The sequence below is a fragment of the Vombatus ursinus genome, unplaced genomic scaffold (assembly GCF_900497805.2).
Source record: "Vombatus ursinus unplaced genomic scaffold, bare-nosed wombat genome assembly UNPS02015004.1, whole genome shotgun sequence".
In the NCBI taxonomy this organism is placed as follows: Eukaryota; Metazoa; Chordata; class Mammalia; order Diprotodontia; family Vombatidae; genus Vombatus; species Vombatus ursinus.
The window spans coordinates 87,244-106,741 of NW_020954782.1; the positions used below are offsets into that span (position 1 = coordinate 87,244).

The 19,498-nt window shown below is 50.6% G+C and overlaps 1 protein-coding gene across 1 annotated transcript in view; it reads left to right on the top strand.

Moving 5' to 3' along the window:
- The window catches only part of LOC114030743 (ephrin type-A receptor 2), a 40,276-nt gene that overhangs the window by 12,951 nt on the left and 7,827 nt on the right, over positions 1-19,498 (top strand). Inside the window, exons 4-15 of the mRNA XM_027845613.1 lie at positions 10,092-10,247; positions 10,631-10,963; positions 11,281-11,396; positions 12,140-12,293; positions 12,750-12,849; positions 13,737-13,792; positions 14,087-14,212; positions 15,280-15,465; positions 16,761-16,822; positions 16,957-17,166; positions 17,936-18,085; positions 19,381-19,498. Coding sequence (XP_027701414.1) covers positions 10,092-10,247; positions 10,631-10,963; positions 11,281-11,396; positions 12,140-12,293; positions 12,750-12,849; positions 13,737-13,792; positions 14,087-14,212; positions 15,280-15,465; positions 16,761-16,822; positions 16,957-17,166; positions 17,936-18,085; positions 19,381-19,498 — 1,767 coding nt within the window. The remainder of the gene's footprint in view (positions 1-10,091; positions 10,248-10,630; positions 10,964-11,280; positions 11,397-12,139; positions 12,294-12,749; positions 12,850-13,736; positions 13,793-14,086; positions 14,213-15,279; positions 15,466-16,760; positions 16,823-16,956; positions 17,167-17,935; positions 18,086-19,380) is intronic.

A 19,498-nucleotide genomic window follows, 5' to 3' on the forward strand; every position in this document is an offset into this window, starting at 1 on the left:
TGCTAGAGGGAATTGGGAAGGACTTTGATTTCAGAGCCTTAGGCCCACTTGGCAGATGCCGGCTGCTGCTTTCCCATCTGCCTCTTCCATCCCAGCCATTGCCTTGGAGGGCCCTGGGGCCCCAGGTCCTGCCTCCTACCCTCCCTGGGGCTGTCCCTCTCGTTTTGCCGTAAGCGGCCTTGGAGATCCTCTATTCTAACCCACTAAGGGCCACAGGGGAAGTGATTTGCTCAGGGTCATGCAGGTAATAAGGGGACAGAGCCAAGACTGGACCCCAGGTGTTTCCTGGCTCCCACCCCAGTGTTCTTTCCACTGCCCCAAGTCTCCCCCGAGAAGCTTCCTCCCTTCCAGAAGGGGCCCTGGTTCCTGTGGCTAGGCCTGGGGAGGGCAGATCCTGGAAAGCCAGGAATGGGTCAATGGGGAAAACTCAAGGGGACAGGATGGATCAGTGGGGGAGGGGGTAAAAGGCTGGCTGAGGGAAGGGTGCTGGGGTGGAAGAAAATGAGGCTGGGAACTCTGGGCAGATGGGCTGATGGGCTGGCTGGCTGTGGCCGGGGAAAACTCCCCCCCTCCTTGAGGAAGTAGCAAAGGAAGCTGTGAATGGAGCCAGCCCTCTTTCCCTTCCTGTCCGGCTATAGTTCTACTTTGCTGCCAATTCCCTTCCCCTCTTTGCCTCCCCCTCCCCACCCCGTCCCTTCCCCTGCTATGGGACCTCCCTTAGGCGATGCAGGTGCTTGCTCCCCAGCCTTGTGCTAATGGGACCTCAGTTTCCTCATCTGTGTAATGGGGGAGGTTCGATTAGGTGGTCTCTAAGATTCCTTCCCTATCTAAATCTATGCTCTCAGGATTGATTGAGGCCAAAGAGCTCAGTGTGGCATAGTGGAGAGAGCCCCAGATCTCATCTCTGCACCCTTGGGCAAATCATGCCCCCTTCTTTGTGCCTCAGTTTCCTTATTTGTAAAATGAGTTGATGGTCTCTAATGCCCCTTCCACTCCTACATCCTAGGCTCAGTGGAAGGGAAGGGGAGGAGCCTGACTTCATTTAGGCGTTTCATTGGCAAAGCAGGTGTATGAGCCATGGGATCCATCCTCACTGGTAGGAGAAGCTTCTCCTACTTAGGGATGAATACTTTGACAATCAGATTGCCTAGGGTTTCCTAGAAGCCTGGGGCGTCAAGATAGGGTTAATTGGGAGGGGTGGCCAGGGAGCTCAGTGCTTGCTGTGCCCCTCCTCAGGTGCTCTGGGGGGCAGTGGGAGGGCAGGTTTTCCCAGAGAACTGCCAGCTATGTAAGGAATGACACCCTGCCCCCCCCAACCACTCCCACTCCCCGTCTTCTATCTGATGGCTTTGTTTGATGGATGGAGGAGCTAGAATGAAGGGAGATACTGGAGAAACTCTACCTGACTTCTTTATTTCTCCCCTGGGGGCTACTCTGTCTGTCTCTGCTTCCTGTGCTGGCATCAGCAAGGCCTGGCCGGCCGGGGGCCATGATGGCGCCATTCTGGGGGGTGGGAGCAGGCTGGGTCAGGTGAACAGGTGGCAGGCGGTACCATCCTCAGAGAGCAGAGCCTGGCAGCTGTTGGACCCGAATCAGGTCTGATGGGAGAGGGGGCCAGGGCTGGGACGGGAATGTTCTCAAAACCTCCTCAAGGGTCCCAGAGTTACAGGGCTACCTCAGCCTCTCCCCTTGGGGGACATCAGAGCCCTTCCTTATGACTGGGTTAGGAGGATACTCAAGAGGACATCTCAGTTAAACCAGGACTGCCCTCACCAGTCTTGGCTGGGAAATTGACATTTTTGTTTTTGTAGAGTCATAGATTTTCAGAGCTACAAGGGCCCTTAGAACATGGGATGTCAGAGCTGGAAGAAACATAGAATGTTAGAGCTGGAAGGGCCCTTAGAACACAGAATGTCAGAGCTGGGAGGGTCCTTGGAAATAATCTCACCTAACACCCTCACATTTTGTAATTGAGGGATCAGAGCCCTAGTAATGTAAAGAGGTTTGGCCTAGATCATCCAGCACCTTGGAAATGGAAGGAAATGCTGCCACAGCCAACTCAAAAAGTCATTGTTTTTACCTTTTGTCAGGATATATCCAAATCTTATACCCTCTGGGAGTCAGGACACTTGGGTTCCAATCCCAGTATAGCTACTTTTGAACTCTTGATTTTGAGCAAGCCAATTTAGCATCTAGAGTTCTTGTCTGGGGGCAGCTAGGTGGCTCAGACGATAGAGCACTGACCCTGGTGTTAGGAGGACCTGCTTCAGAAACTTACTAGCTGTGTGACCCTGGGCAAGTCACCTCACCCCAATTGCCTTCTCCTCCCATCCACCCCTAAAATGAGAGTTCTTGGCTCGTGGCCTTGTGTAAGGAAGGAGCTGTCTTGACTTGGTGGAGTCGGTGGTGGCTTGTTTTCCCAAGACTGGGGGAGATGTCAGTTTTTCACCAGACCTTCTCAAGGCACTGGAAGCTCCCAAGCCTCCAGCTATGGTCTTGGTCAGCTCTAAATATGCAATGTTATTTTGTGAAATTTAAGTTCTTTGAAGTAACTTTGGGGAGTATTTGTCCCCCCATCTCTCCCAGTGCCTTTCACATAGCTTAATAAAGGCCTGGCTGAAGAGGAGCTCCTCCCCAGCCTTCCTGGGTGCTGACCTGGGGCTTCTCCACTGTTGGGGTGACTGTGGTGTTTGGCCCGTAAGGCCAGCCACGGAGCTCGCGTTACTGGCAAACAGGGCCATTGGTGACTGTGTCTAGGCATCAGGGCCTGTCTCACCTCTCCCTTCATGACCCAGAGATAAGTGAGTCCTCAGAGCCCAGCGGAAGGAAGGAGAAGAGAGAAAGCAAACAGGAGATAAAACCAGTCAGGGAAAGCAAAATGGAGCGGAGGCGGAGGGCAGCCTCCTTATCTCACCTTAGTTGATCAAAGAATGCACAGGAGAGGGAGAATTCCTGGGGTGTGCATAAAAGGCTCTTCTCATGCTCTCCTACCACCAGTTTAAACTCCAGGTCTATGGTAGGAATCCCTACTAGGAGACACCCCCAAAAAAATTCCAATGGAGAGAGAAACTTTGTAGGTCAAGCTTAGAGCAGGACGGAAATAGGGAGCCAGGGGAATTCTTCAGCATTGCGCAGCTTCGGTTATCAGCCTGCCCCTTATTTGTCAGGTCAGTGGCTCTAAGGTCACTAGCTTGTTGTCCATCTGTGGGCAGGACAAAGTCCAGTCCCTGGCATCCCTCTTCCTCGGCTGGGAGCCAGGATTGGCATGGCAAGGACAGCTCCATCTGACAGTCTGGTGCTTCCTCAGGGGAGGGCATTGGGAGGTGGATTGCTACTCTAACCTTTGACCCTGTGACCTCAACAACTCCCCCCCCACTGGGCTGGGAGGTGGCCTCAGGATGGGAGGGGTCCCTGAGCCTTGCATCAGTCCAGAGGGTGTCTGCCCCTGAGTCACCCAGCAGCGCCACCTTGGGGGCGGGCATCTGACAAACTGGAAAAACCAGGGTGCAAGGCCAGGTGAAGCTGTGCCCTAGTTTTCCTACCCTGCCTGGCCCAGGGCTGCCATCTTTGTCAATGTGCTAAAGCTCCTGCTCAAGTGAGTGAGGGGCTATCACTGACCCTCTGGGGGAAGGACTGAGAGTCCGTCCCTCATAGGCCGGCCAAGGCCAGACCTTCCCTTGAAGGGCCTTGAAGGCTTGGTTTAATTCATTCATTTCTAGGACCATAAGATGTTAGGCCTAGAAAGTACCTTAGAAATAATTTACTCCAACCCTCTCATTTTACAGAAGGGGAAACAAAGGCCCCAAGAGAGAAAGTGATTTGGCTAAGCTCACAAAGGCAGAAAGCAGAGCCAGCATACAAGCCTGGGCTATCAGCTTCCAAATCTGGAGTTTCTGTTACTATACCCCAATGTCCTGTTCATCCATCCATTCATCTATCCATCCATCCATTCATTCATTAAACAAGCTCTTAATGTGTACAGAGCCTTGTGTTCAGTGCTATGGAAGATACAGACTTTCTTCCACCTTGTAACAAATAGTTACAAGCAAAATAAATTTCTACATTCACAATGTCCAAAGATACAGTGGATAGTGCAATAGGCCTGGAGTTAGGAAGACCTGAGTTTGAATCCGACGTGACCTTGGGCAAGTCTCTTAACCTCCATCTGCCTCAGTTTCCTCATTTGTACGAAGGGGATAATAACAACCCCTAACTCAGGCTTATTGTGAGGATCAATGAAATAATATTTGTAAAATGCTTAGCATACTGCCTGGCATACAGTAGGTGCTTAATAAATGCTTGTTTCCTTCTTTCCTTGCAATAAGACAGCCCCTGCTCTCATGGGGCTCCCAATCTAATAGGGGTCTTGGCCAACACAGAGGGAAGAGGGACAGGTGCTGGCTGGACTTCATAGGTGATTGCATAGCTGGTCAGCTCCCGGTATGAAGATTCTCTCCAAAGATGAATATCAAGAGCAATGCATTCTGCAGCCTCTAGTTTGAGAGAGCTGCCTGGGACCCTGAAAGGTGGAAGGGACCAGTCCAGTCTTACAATAGCTAGCATATGTCAGAGTAGGATTTCACCCAACTCTTCTTGACTCCAAGGATGGCCATCTATGGTCAGACGTCTCTTAGTATTAATGCACGATAGTAATTATGTGATAATTGGTCCAGGGGGTCACAAAGAGTCAGATACGCCTGAACAACAACAAATGACATGATAAGTACATTAGAAAGATGAGATCCTGGGTTGTCAGCTCCACAGGGACAGAGAGTTTGTTCAGTTTAGTGAGATGATAGATGTGTGAGATGCGGAAGGCAGCTGGGTGGGGCAGTGGATAGAGCGTGGGACCTCTCCTCCCTGGGTTCAAACCTGGCCTCAGACACTTACTAGCTGTGTAACCCTGGGCAAGTCACTTTACCCTTTCTGCCTCAGTTTCCATATCTGCAAAATGAGCTGGAGAAATGGTGAAACACTCAAGTATCTCTGCCAAGAAAATGCCAAGTGGGGTCACAGAGAGTCAGACACGACTGAGAAATGACTGAACAACAACAGAGATGTGGAGGGTAGTCATAGGAGGCTTGGCTGGAAAATGTGGGCTTGTGGAGGGCAGGCACCAGTCCACTGGCTGGCTCGTCCCACACTGGACAGTGAGGAGGTTCTCAAGGCACTTTGAGATCTCGGTCCTTTGGGAGTGGTGTTGGAGGGATAAGGAAGAAGCTTCCTGGTCTCAAGGGTTTGGAGAACTCAACGTGGGGATAGGCCCCTTATACCCTTCATCCTCAGCCAGCCTCAACTCCTCACCTGTAAGGGGGGGGTTGGTGAGTAGTGAGGGAGGGAGCAGGAGAATAATGCAAGCAGCCAGATCCTGTGCATTCTTGTCAGGTGAATACACGCCCTGTTTACCTTCCTCCTCAATATTTAGTAGCACATCCTCAGCGGAAATCTCTGCAAATTCTTTCTTTCCCCACTGCAGGCCAGTGGGCTGGGCAGGTCACATCTCGGATCTTTGGTGCTGGGGAGTTGAGGACTCTTTGTTCTTGATTACCCCACCCCCCCACCCCCACCCCCCCGCCCTTTTCTGCAGAGGGCATAGATCAGGGCAGAGGAGGAGAAGGGATCGGGGCTGGGGAGGAGAGGGCGTCAGAGCTGGGAAGGAACAGGGATCAGGGCTGAGGAGGGGAGGAGAGGGGATCAGGGCAGAGGAGGAGAGGTGATCAGGGCAAGGGAGGAGAGGGGATCAGAGCTGGGAAGGGGGAGGAGAGGGGATCAGGGAGGGGAGGAGAGGGGATCAGGGCAGAGGAGGAGAGGTGATCAGGGCAAGGGAGGAGAGGGGATCAGAGCTGGGAAGGAACAGGGATCAGGGCTGAGGAGGGGAGGAGAGGGGATCAGGGCAAGGGAGGAGAGGGGATCAGAGCTGGGAAGGAACAGGGATCAGGGCTGAGGAGGAGAGGGGATCAGGGCTGGGGAGGGGAGGAGATCAGGGCTGGGGAGGAGAAGGGATCAGAGCTAGGAAGGAACAGAGATCAGGGCTGAGGAGAGGAGGAGATCAGGGCTGGGGAGGAAAGGGAATCAGGGCTAGGAAGGGGAGGAGAGGGGATCAGGGCTGGGGAAAGAAGGAAGGAAAAAAGGAAAGAAAGAAAAGAAAGAAAGAGAAAAAAAGAAAGAAAATGAGAGATAAAGCTCAACTTTGGGCTCCAGGGAAACTTCAGGCTGGCTAATGTCCTGAATTAGGCGATGAGGCCCGAAGAGGATAGATAACCACAGATATATGTTCAGATAAATTCCTCTTTTCCCTCTACGCCCTCAATAACTAGGAAAATGTCCCAACTCCTGGTGTCCAGCAGAGGGGAGGGCAGAACAGGAGGGGTGATGAGCCTGAGACAGCAGACTTAGGACAGCTGAGCTTTTCGTGGTCTCAATTTTCCTGACTTCTGGCTCTCTGGTTGGCAAAGAGGGGAAGCAAATATCCCATAGCAGGCTGGATGGCTTCCTGCTGAAAATATTTGCACAGTTTGAAAAAATACCAGAGTCCAGATCCAAATTCCTTCCTCCCCGTAGCCCTGATTCCCTCCCCTCCCTCTACCCCTGATCCCCTCTCCTCCCCAGCTCTGATCACCTCTCCTCCCTAGCTTGATGCCTTCTCCTCCTTTGCCCTGATCCCCTTTGCTCTTCTGCCCTGATCCCCTCCCCTCCCTAGCTTGATCCCTTCTCCTCCTCTGCCCTGATCTATGCCCTCTGCAGAAAAGGAGAGGGGGGTATCAAGAACAAAAAGTCCTCAATTCCCCGGGCCCCAAAGACCCGAGGCGTGGCCTTCCCACTGGCCTGCAGTGGGGAAAGAAAGAATTTGGAGAGATTTCCCCTGAGGATGTGCTACTAAATATTGAAGGGGAGATGTGGGGTGGGGCATGCAGCAATGAGCCATTCTCAACTCAAATCACTGATAATCCTGCCCTCTGAGGAGACAGGGGTGGGAGGGCCTGGTGACCACACAGTCCATGAGAAAGCAGTTTGGATGGATAAGCAGCTGGGGCCTGGGCAGTACTCTGCCTTTACATGCCCGAAAGGGCTGCCAGCCTCTTCCGGACCTTGTCCTGGACCTGACCAATCATGGAGTTATCTCAGAAAGCTGAATGTAGATTCCCTAGCCCCAGGACCTGTGGGCTCCCTCACACTCTAGCCTTTGACCTCTTCCTTTTGGGTCTGCCTCCAAGTCTTCTGACTGGGGAATAGAGTGGGTGAGTAGGCATGAGACTGTCCTTGGGCAGTCAGAGACAAACAGGAGTTGAAAGAAAGGAAATGGGACCTGTCTCTGGCAGGATGCCAGCCTGATACACATTCCCCTGGAAAAGAAGCACACCATTGTTCCCTTCAGAACCCAACATTGGGTAGCCTTGAGCCCTTGAGTCAAAGCCATGGGTTCCATTGTCCCCCAGAACACTTCACCGGGGTGTTCCCTGAAGCATCCTCATCTGAATCCTCCTTCCCCACCCCACCCCAGCTCGCAAGGAAGCCTCCCATTGCACCTTTCCACTATTGCACCTTTCCACTAGTTATAATCTTGTGCATTATAGGTATCAACCAAGCCACATTGTATAGGATGGTTATCTGGAGTCATCTCCCTCTTAGATGAGATCAGGAGTCCTTACCCTGGGCTCTTTGAACTTGAGTTTTTTTCATATTTTGATAATTGTACTCTGGCATAATTGGTTTCCTTTGTAATCCGATGGATTTTATTTCACGCATTTAGAAACATAGTTCTGAGAAAGGATCCATGATGCAAAAAAAGGTTTAAGATTGGAAACTCCTTGAGGGTAGGGACAGGATCTGGCATAAACTTGTATCAGCCTCCAGCCCCATTGCCTTCCTCAGTTTAATATCTGTTTGTTGAATGAAGGAATGAAAAGAATCCTGGCAAGGTGACAGGAAGGGTGTGGAGGATTTGGGTTCAAATCTTGCCTATGCCACGGACTACCTGGATGGCCTCTGGGCAAGTAACTTCCACCTATTCTCTGGGCCTCAGTTTCTTTATCTGCAAATGAGGAGGACTGGATGATATTAAAAGGGAGAGGGAAGGAGGGAGGAGGAGAGAGAGACAGAGACGCAGAGAGAGAGAGAATGGAGAGGGTGGAGAAGGGAGAGACAGAGAGAAAGAAAGGGAGAGGGGGAGAGAGGGAGGCCTGGGAGCAGCCAGGGGATCTGGGTTCTGGTCTCAGCTCTGCCATGAACCAGCAGTTTGACTTTGGTCACAGGTCCCTTTCTGTGGATATTTGAGGCCCACCAGAGACACATGAGTTGTGGAAAAGAGCATGTTTCCCAGATTGCACCATGGTTTTAAGAGAACAGTGGAACTTAAGGGGTTGGTACTAGGGAGCAAGTTTTGGGGAAATGTCCAGGGGAGAGAGACCTTGTCAGAAGGAATTGTGGGATTATAGGACTGAGAGCTGGAAGCTACCTAAGACCTTATCTAGTGCAAACTCCCCTCCCCCATTTTATAGATGAGGAAACTGAGTCCTAGGGAGAGAAAAGGGCTTGCTGGAGGAAGCATCCCTCCCCCCAACCCCGCCAGGGCAGAAGTTCAGCCAGGGCGGTGTGTTTAGGCAGCTGTCTGCCTTTAAGACTAAAGGATGCTGTGTTTGGAAAGCGGCTGGATGGGGTGGTAGGCGGTGCTCTAAGTGGGATAAGATGGGAGACAAAAAAAACAGGTGCAGAAAACCGGACTGCTCCAAATTCCAGGAAAGGACCTTCCATGAGGAGGGAAGGAAGAGCCACTTCCTTGCCCTGGTGAGCAAAGGAAATCCCTCTGCACCCCGGGGAAGCGGATTCCTCAGGGAAAAAAACTTTAGGGATGTGATTACTCCTGTTTCCTCTACAGGGAAACAGCTGGCTGGCCCCCAGACTGGCAGGCCAGCTCTGTGACTTAAAAGCTGGCACTCAAAGCTAGACGGAACCTCAGAGATCATCTACTGTAAATCATTTACAGAGAGGGAAACTGAGGCCCAGAGTGGTTGTTTAAAGTCACCCACGTATTTAGAAGCAGAGTCGGGGTTTGAGCCCGGGGGCGCTGACTCCAAATCCAGTGTTGCTTCTAAGGTGGGCTGGGGAAGAAGGTCCCATGGGGTCAGAGTGAAGGTAAGAGGGCCTGTGCCAACATGAGTTAGTAGACAGACCTTGGCAAGCAGCCAGCTTCTTAGTTCCAGCTCTCTGGGGCAATGTTGAGTGATTGAAAAACACTGGACTTGGAATAGGATGTCTGGGTACTGACTCTGCCTCTTGTCATCCGTGTGACCTTGAATAAGACACTTCAACCTCTCCTGGCTGGCCTTTCCTCTCCACGGAAGAAAGTGCCTGCCCAAGGCTCCTAGCATTGCTAACGTTCTGGGATCTGGGCTGGGGGCTGGGAGAAGGGGTACAGTTAGACCACTCTAGAAAGTGGCAGGTTCTTTCACAGAAGTTGGGTGAGATGAGGCTCCAAAGATGGGTTGGGGCCAGACCGGGAAGGGGTTTGAATGACAGGCCAAAGGGTTTGAACTTTATCTTGTAGTTACTGAGGACTTCTGCGCCCCTGTTTAGATGCCTGCAAAGAGTGTGGTGTATTCAGGTTATTCTAGCATCCTGTGTGGGACATCATGGGTGGAAAGGTTGGAGCCTGGGAAACTGGTTAGGAGATGGTTCTAACTGCCCTGGTACAAGGTGGTCTTAAGAAGGGAGAAATTAAGCATTTATATATACCTACTATATTCCAGCCCTTATGTTAAGAAATTTTTACAAATCATACCTCATTTCATCCTCACAACAGCCCTGGGAGGGAGATGCTATTATTATCCCATTTTACAGTTGAGGAAACTGAGGCAGAGGTTAAGTGACTTGCCCAGGGTCACACTGGGCAAGTTAAGTGTCTAAGGCAGGGTTGGAACCAAAATCTTCCTCGGTTCCTAGACTTCTTCAAGTCCAGCACTCAGCCTACTTCATCACATTGCCTTAGGGTAGAGAGGATCGGTGGGCCAGGAAGAGGGCAGGAAGGATCTGAGACCCAGCAGCTCTTTGGAGAGGTCTCTGAGCTCTAATTGGCCGCTGGCTTTCTCCTGCAGCCTGTGCTCCTGGCTCCTTCAAATCCGATGCCTCAGACAGCGCCTGCAGCCAGTGCCCCCTGCATACCCTGCCATCCCCCGAGGGGGCCACAATCTGCGAATGTGAAGAGGGCTTTTTCCGGGCTGCAGAGGACCCTTCGTCCATGCCCTGTACCCGTAAGTTACCATCATCGTTGGGGTGAGGGAAGGCAGGCGAGTCTGAACTATAGGGCTGGGGAGGATGTTCTAATGACATCTAAGGGCCCTCCCAGCTCTGACGTTCTATGAACTTGCCCAAGGTCACACCGGTAGTAGTAGAATGAGTCAGGATTCTAACTCAGATGTCCTGACTCCAACTCTAGCCACCTTTCCATGACACTAATGTGAGCTGCATGAGTTCTGGGCATGTACGGTCGTGTGAAAGAGAGGGAGATTGTACCAGTGTTAGAACCCAAGGTACATCCTGGCTTGGCAGCCAAGCTCCATGCCTGTTTCTCTGTGACTCAGAGTCCTCAGCCTTCTTGTCTGGAACTCAAAGACTGGCCTTTATTTGTGCCCAGGTCCTCCATCTGCTCCTCACCACCTCACTGTTATTGGCTTGGGGGCCAAGGTGGAACTTCGTTGGAAGCCCCCTCAGGACACAGGAGGTCGGGAAGATATCACCTACACTGTCACATGTGAGCAGTGCTGGCCTGAGACTGGGGAGTGCCAGCCCTGTGAGACCACTGTGCGCTACTCCCAGCCCCCCCATGGACTGTCCGGCAACAGCCTGATTGTCAGTGACCTGGAGCCCCACATTAACTATACCTTCGCTGTGGAGGCCCGAAATGGCGTCTCAGGCCTCGTGCCCAGTCGGAGCTTCCGGACAGCCAGTGTCAGCATCAACCAGACTGGTGAGACCCCTGGGGTGTGGCTCCAGTACAGGGATTAGCAAAGGGTACAACTTATACCCGGGGGTGCAACTTATATTGCTGTTGGACTCTAGGATAGGCAGGAGGGCATGGTGGCCAATGGAAGGTGGGCATAGGTCTGGGGGGAGCCTGTGGTATGAGGCAGGGAGAGACAAGTACAGGGGAGAGGAGGAGTCTGATAGAGAAGCCTGGATATGGAGTCGTCATCATCTGGGTTCACTGTTTGGGCTTGTCCTGCCCCCTCCCGTTCATCGCCCCAAGGCTGAGTCTTAGGACTCTGTCACTCATGTGTCACACAGAGCCCCCCAAAGTGAAGCTGGACAGCCGCAGCACAACCTCCCTGACTGTGTCCTGGACTATACCACTGAGGCAGCAGAGCCGGGTCTGGAAATATGAGGTCACCTACCATAAGAAGGTAACTGTGTCTCAGGGCTCTCTGCCTCTGGGTTCCCCCAGGAGACTGGAAGGGCACAACCCCCTGAGTCTCATAGCACGAGCTAAGGCCCACTTTAGTTCATGGTTTAGTGCCAAAGAGATGTTACCCATTCTGGGTCCTAGAAGACCCTTAGAACGTGGAATGTCCGAGCTGGGAGGGGCCTTAGTACACAGAATGTCAGAGCTGGGAAAGGCATTAGAGCATGGAATGTCCTAGCTGGAAGGTCTCTTAGAATTTAGAATGTCAGAGCTAGAGCAGACTTTACCATTATCTAGTCCAACACTCTAACTTTTCCAAGGACAAATCTGATGTCCAAAGATAGAAGGCCCCACAAGTTGTAAACAATCGAACAGAGATTTGAACCCAGACTGAGCCCAAACCCACTCTTCTTTCCTCATCCCCCCACTGCCTTTCTGAGAATTAGACTCCAAGAGGCGATGCGACCCTGTTCTAGTTATCAGCCTCCTGGCAGCAGATGCGACCAGGGCTCATCTCCTTACCCAGGTCCCTCGTGCTCTGTCTGAGGATAAAGAGGGCAGTGAAACTGAGCATTTGGGATTCTGCTATAGGGGAATGTTTTTTTGCAGGGAGGGGAGATGGCATCTCTCTGTACTCTTTGCACCTGATGGCTTCTGTTGGGGGATGCCTGGCTCCCCAGGAATTAGCCCTGTGCCTTCTGGCTGCTTAGCTGAATACATACCACCCTCTTCTTCCCCCCATAGAAAGACACCAACAGCTACAATGTTCGACGGACTGAGGACTTCTCTATAACCCTGGATGACCTGATGCCAGATACCACCTACTTGGTCCAGGTCCAGGCCCTAACACAGGAGGGCCAGGGTGCAGGCAGCAGAGTACATGAGTTCCAGACCCTCTGTGAGTTGGGAGCCCTGAGGGGCAATGTGGGAGGAGATTTCTGGACATCAGCGTGGAGATTCCCTTCAAAGTGGATAGCTATGACCTTAACACTTAGAAGGATCTCAAAGCACTTAAGAGATGATGGCATCCTCTTATTTTGAGTAAACTTAGACCCTGGTAACCTAACATTGACTGGCCCTGGGGTCTCAGTAGATTTTAGGAACTTAGAAGTCCCTGCAGAGAATGGAAATGGGAAGGAGAGGTGGACAGCAGGGCCCACTTGAGTGAGTCCAGAGTACTTTGAGCTCTTTCTGCATCCTGAAGCTTACTTGGAGTAGGGGCCTGGCTAGCCTTAGGGCTCTGGTATCTGTCTGTCAGTGTGAGCCCGGTAGAGAGGAGGGACAGGGGGATTCCTAGAAACCCTCTTCCTTCCCTCCTCACTCTGGTTTGTTTTCTTCCCTCCTTGTTTTATAGCTACTGAAAGTTCAAGCAATATGGCCGTGATTGGTGGGATACTGGGTGGCTTAATCCTGCTCCTAGCCTTGGCCCTGGCCGGACTTTTTGTCCACCGAAGGTAATAATAACGATGATAAATGATGAATAGATAATATTCGCTCACATTTCCGCAATGTTTTCAGGTTTACAAAGACCTTTCCTCCCAACACTTCTGTGGGGATAGGCAAGGGTTATCACATTTATTTGACAGAAGAAGAAATGAAGATTTAGAGTCATAACATGTTTTTTTCCAGGGTTACACTGGTTAGGAGTGAGGCAATGTAGTATAATGGGTAGAGCACTGAGCTTAGAGTCAGCAAGGCCTAGATTCAAATCCCACTCCAGGCTATGTGACTGTTGTGGAAGTCTCCTTAACCCCTCCATGCCTCTGTTTCCCCATCTGTAAAATGAAAGGGTTATACTAATGACTTCTCAGGTCCCTTTACTCTCATCCTCTCAGGGCAGAAATCGGACACGACACCTTCTTTCTCACTTCCTCTTGCTGCTCTGGCCAATCTTGGGCATATGTCTTTCTTCCCTCCTATGCCCAGGGCCCCCTGTCTGACTCAGCAAGCCTGAGATGCCCAGAGGAATGGCCACAAGGGCCTCCAAGCCTAGGCTCTGGCCTGGAGTGAGAGAGGCCATGCCCAGGGCTAGTCCTACTTGTTAATTAAACTTGTCATCATCATTTCTGAAGTGTCTGTGTATGGACATTTCACCTGGGCCAGAAAGGCTAATTAGGACTAATGATCCCAGGTCTAATTATGGCCACTTAGTGGGGAACAGAGGGTCATAAGGAGTGAAGGTGGTGAGAATAAAAATGGGCACATGGCAGTTTGCTCTTGAGAATTTCCCCATCCTTCTCCTCCTCCCAAGAGAAGGGGTGGATAGGGTGTGGGACACAGAGCCAGGGCCCTTAGGCCAGGCCATGTCCTGCCCCAACTTTGGTCAATGTTGCAATTTCAGGAGAAAGAACATGAGAGCCCGGCAGTCATCTGAGGATGTATACTTCTCCAAATCAGGTAAATCGCTACCTCCCTTTCTATAATCTAGCTCCACTCTTCTTTCCAAAGACTGCTCTGATTCCAGCTCTGGTCAGGCCTCTGGTCAGTCTCCTCTGACCAGCTTCCCCCTCCCTCATCCCCCCTCGTCCCACCGACCAAATCCCCCCCCCCCATTCTAGCCAATGAGATTGACCCTCAGTGTGGGAGAAACACTGAATCAAGTCAGAGAAATCTTGGGTCTATTGTCTTTTCCCCTAGCCTCGCTCAACCTCCCAAGCATAATGTCACCCACACCTCTTCTCCCCTCTCTAGAACAACTGAAGCCCCTGAAAACCTATGTGGATCCCCACACCTATGAGGACCCCAACCAGGCCGTGCTGAAATTCACCACGGAAATCCACCCCTCCTGTGTCACTCGGCAGAAAGTGATTGGTGCAGGTGAAGGAATGCTCCTCCCTTCCGCCCTGTTCCATGTTCTCTCTTCTCTTCCAGCTTAGAATCAGAGAACCTCAATGATGAGAGCACAGAATGTCAGAGGTGGGAGGACCCCTAGAACAGGGAATGGCAGAGCTGGGAGGGGCTTTAAAACACAGAATGTCAGAGCTGGGAAGACACAGGGATGGGAAAGGATTTTCATAAATTCATAGGATCATAAATCTAGAGGTCATCTAGGTTAACCTTTTCATTTGACATATGACCAGAGACGTTATGTAACTTCCTCAAGGTCACACAGCTCACAAGTAGTAGATCTGGGGATTGAACCTAGTTCCTCTTACTCCAGATGAAATGTTCTTTTCTCTGTACCATGTTTCTCATTGTAATCATAGGATTTAGAGTTAGAAGGGACCTTGGAAATCACCTAGGCCACCCCTCCCATTTTATAGATAAGGAAACTGAGGCTCAGAGAAGTCACATAACTAGTAAATGGCAGAGACAAGACTTGAACCCAGGGCTTTTGACTCTTGGTTCAGTGCTTTTTCCACTCTGCTGTCCATTCCCCCAGTGGGGTTAGAAACAACAACAACAACAACAGCTATAACCCTGTGAGATAGACGTATTTTATCTCCATTTTACATATGAGAAAACCGAGGCAGAAAGATGCTAAGTAAAAATAATATAGCTAGTAATAGCTAACATTTATGTAGCGCTTACTGTGTGCCAGACACTGTGCTAAGCACTTTACAAACATTTGATTCTTACAACAACCCTAGGAGGTAGATGCTATTATTAACCCCATTTTGCAGATGAGGAAACTGAGGCAGAAAGCCGTTAAGTGACTTATAAATGCCTGAAGTGGGATTTGAACTCAGCTCTTCCTGACTCCAGGTCTAGTGTTCTAACCACTTCTCTGCCTAGCTGAACAATGGTACTGAGAGATAGAACATGGTGGATGATGATAACTAGGTCCCAGAGTCCCAGCTGCCTCCCTGCAGCCTCTGTCCTGGATAGAACCCAGGGTAGGGCTGCAATTGCTCAGCCTTCTCTCCTCTCTTTTTTCCCAACAGGTGAATTTGGGGAGGTTTTTAAGGGGTCACTGAAGGCTTCAGGGAAGAAGGAAGTACCTGTGGCCATCAAGACCCTCAAGGCAGGCTACACGGAGAAGCAGCGGGTGGACTTCCTGAGCGAGGCCAGCATCATGGGCCAATTTAACCATCACAACATTATCCACCTGGAGGGAGTGGTCTCCAAATGCAAGTACCCCCTACCTTGTTTGGGGGGCAGGGATGCTGAGGAAGGAGCCCGAATTCACTCACTTTCAGGAGTATTGAGGACCGAGAGCTGAAAGGGACCTTAGGAATCTCCTGTACAAAAATGGAGGCCCAGGGTGGATGAGGGGCTTGCTTAAGGTTGTAATTACCCAGGAAGGAATTCACACCCAGCTCTCTGACTCCAAATGCAGTGGATTTTTTTCCTCTGATATACCAAATTGCTTTTCATTCACTAACATTTCTGGAAGAAAATACAAAGATAGCTATAACACACTTGGAGCCCCCATGAGCGTAGAACCTAGCAGAAGACATATGGTGGACACGTATATGCATGTGCACGTCATGAATGTGGTGCTAGTTAAAAATAATGATAAAACAGAAGACTGCATGATGGACAGTGAATAAATAATGCAGTATACTGCATAAGGGTCAAAGAAAAGATAACTTCTTGGGATCATCAATTATGAACTTAGAGGCCAAAAGTCCAAGCCCATTCATTTTATAGATGAAGAAACTGAGTCACAGAGAGGGGAAGTGGGGGCAGCTAGGTGGTGCAGTGGATAGAGCACCGGCCCTAAAGTCAGGACGATCCGAGTTCAGATCTGGCCTCAGACCAAACACTTGACATGTGCTAGCTGTGTGACCTTGGGCAAGTCACTTAACCCCAATTGTCTCACTAAAAAAAAAAAAAAATTAACAGAGAGGGAAAGTGATTTACCCAGGGTCACAAGATAGTATATATCTAAGGCAGTATTAGAACTTGGGTCTTGCTGATGCTAGGGCTAGTACTCTATCCATTGCACCACCTAGACTTCATGGGAAGGTGGCACTTCTGCTTATTAGCTCCATGATGGCACGGACTTATCTTATGTTCCTCTAACCCTTAATACAGTGCTCTGCATAGAAAATAAGCACTTAACAGATGTTTTTCAACTTACTAATTGAATGGGTGAAATACACCTTAAAGGGTGGGTAGAAATTTGAGAGGTTAAGAATGGAGGTAGGAGAAAGTTATATGCTATGTGTAAGAAATAGAGTGAACAGAGAAGGGATGGCAATTAGCCCTGTTTCACTGGGGACATGGGTTGAGGATCCCTATTATGCAGTTGAGGCAACTGAAGCATGTAGGGGTTAAGTGATTTGCCCAGGGTCACACAACTAATAAGTGTCTGAGGCTGGATTTGAACTCTGGTCTTCCCAACTCCAGATCCAACAGCTCTATCCACTTTGCTACCTAGATGAAGGTTTTCCCCACAATAGCTCTCCTTTATCCACAGATAAGCCCATGATGATCATAACGGAGTACATGGAGAATGGCGCACTGGACAAATTCCTTCGGGTGAGTCCTTGGGGTCTATACTATGGTCAGGGGAGGACTGGGTGTCCCAGGCACACCATGGCAGAGGCACACGTAGGCTTAGAGTGGTCTGCTTGCCTTCTCACACACTAACCCACCATCTCTGGGGCCTCTAGGAGAAGGATGGCGAGTTCTGTGTGATCCAGCTGGTGGGCATGCTACGGGGCATCGCATCAGGCATGAAGTACCTGGCTAGCATGAACTATGTGCACCGGGACCTTGCCGCCCGCAACATCCTTGTCAACAGTCAGCTGGTGTGCAAGGTGTCCGACTTTGGGCTCTCTCGGGTCCTGGAGGATGACCCCGAGGCCACCTATACAACCAGTGTGAGTGAGCTTGGGGGTGCCCGGGCACTGTGTGGGAAGGGGCCACGTCTGTGCAGAGCCAGTGCTCTGATCTCCTGGTGGGCTAAGGGACCTACCTTGTTACAGAAAGCTGAGAAAACTATCCACCAGACCATGTGGATTTTCAAAGAACTTTCCTATCTGCTAATGCTTACACCATACCTGGGAGGGAGGTGTGCTAGGTGGAGAAACTGAGGCATGGGGGAGGTGTTAAATAATGTTCAGGTTACATAAAATGTCAAGAAACGGGGCCCAGATCTCCTGCTTCCTGACTGTATAGCCATAATATGTTAGGAATAAAAGGGAACTTGGATGATGGGATGTCAGAGCTGGGAGGGCCCTTAGAACACAAAATATCAGAGCAAAGAAGGTCCTTAGAACACAGAATGTCAGAGTTAGGAAGGGTCTTAGAACACAGAATGGCAGAACTGGAACAGGAACCTTAGAGACTCCAAATCCAAGCCATTTATTTCATAAGTGGAACCTAGAGGAACAGAGAGTTGAATTGAGGTATTTAATGGTAGCTTTTGGCAGCAGTGCCGTTAAAACCTCCCTCATCCCACATTCAGGAATGTGCCTGGTGAAGTAGAAATGAACCAAGCAAAGAACATTGAGAAATAAGTCCAAAGGAGGATTGATTCCCTTCCTCCCGGGCCCCCTCACCCCTCTCCTCAGTTTGATGCTGGAGTGCTTGGCCTCCTGGCATCCTGTATCTGTCCCGTCACAGAGCCCTTGTGGCTGTCCTCTGCAGGGCGGGAAGATCCCCATCCGATGGACAGCCCCCGAGGCCATCTCCTACCGCAAGTTCACATCAGCCAGCGATGTGTGGAGCTACGGCATCGTCATGTGGGAGGTGATGAGTTACGGAGAACGACCCTATTGGGAGCTGTCCAACCACGAGGTAGGTGTCTGGGCACCCGGTGCGCCCCGAGCGTCCTGGCTCAAACCCTCCAAAGGCTGTGGGAAGTTCATAGAATTTATGCAGAGCCAAGAGATACTGCAACTTATATAGATCAGCCTCCGGAGGCTTCTTTGTCCAAAGTGTCACAGGTAGGAAATAGCAGAGCCAGATTCAAAGTTGGATCTTCTAAGGCGATAGCACTGTGAACCCTTCTTCCCATCACTCTCTTAGAGACATCTGTATGGCTCAGCCCCCCAAACTCTGCTGAGCTCAGCAAGGCACTGGGACTGAGGTCTGCCTCCAGAATGACCCTTTCCTTCCCTCTGCCTGGACCTCAGCAAGAGGTTGAGAAGCATCTTCACCACCTCCCTACTTATTAAGTGCTTACTATGTTCTAGACATGGTAGTGTGTTAAGAGCTGGGGATACAGGCAAAAAGAGAGACAGTTCCTGACCTCTGGGGGCTTACATTCTAACAGTGGAAAATAACACACAAAAGGGAGATGAAAAGCAAGGCTGGGGTGGAGTCCAGAGGGTCAGAAGCTGAGCCAGGAAAGGAGCAAAGGATGGTGGGCCTGGGCCCTTCCTCAACAGGGAGGTTTGGGGAGGAAGTCGCCAGAGGAAGAATGGGACTGTGGCAGTGGAGGGGCCTTCCAGAGTGAGAAAGGCCCACCTTCTTTCTGTTCTGGTCTTATCTATTCCCTCACCTCATGCTGCCCCTTCCTACCTTGCGTAGGCCTCCATGCCTGTAACACATGACCTCCTCATGTCTGCTTATCACTTTTGTATCCCTAGTGCTAAAGAATGGAGCCTTGCATACAACAAGCACTTAATAAATGCTTGTGGAAATAGAGAATGGAGGTCTTGTCCTTCCTTTTAGATTGTAAGTTCCATAAGGGGAGGAACCGGGTCACTTTTTTACCTTCATTTCCCCAATGCTGAGGAATGGAGCCTTAGGCTGAGTACAGAGACTTTCATGCAATAGGTGCTTAATAATAATAGGTACTTACATACACAGGGTGTCCCAAAAGTTTTTGTGCAGTTTTAAGCTCGCACATATACTTACAGTATATTACTGGAAAGGACCTTAGAGGTCCTCTTGACCAACCCTCTCATTTTTCAGCCGAGGAAGCTGAGGCCCAGAGAGAATCATATCTTGCCCAATGTCACAGAGGCAGGATTTGCACCCGAGTCCTGGGATTGGGATTCCCCATTTGGTCTTGCTCATTTTCCACAAAGCTCTAAAACTCCGTGCCTTCTCTTTCTTTCCCTCCCCACCCACCCTGCCCCCCATAGGTGATGAAAGCCATCAATGAGGGATTCCGGCTGCCAGCTCCGATGGACTGCCCCTCGGCCATCTACCAGCTAATGATGCAATGCTGGCTGCAGGAGCGGGCACGGAGACCCAAGTTCC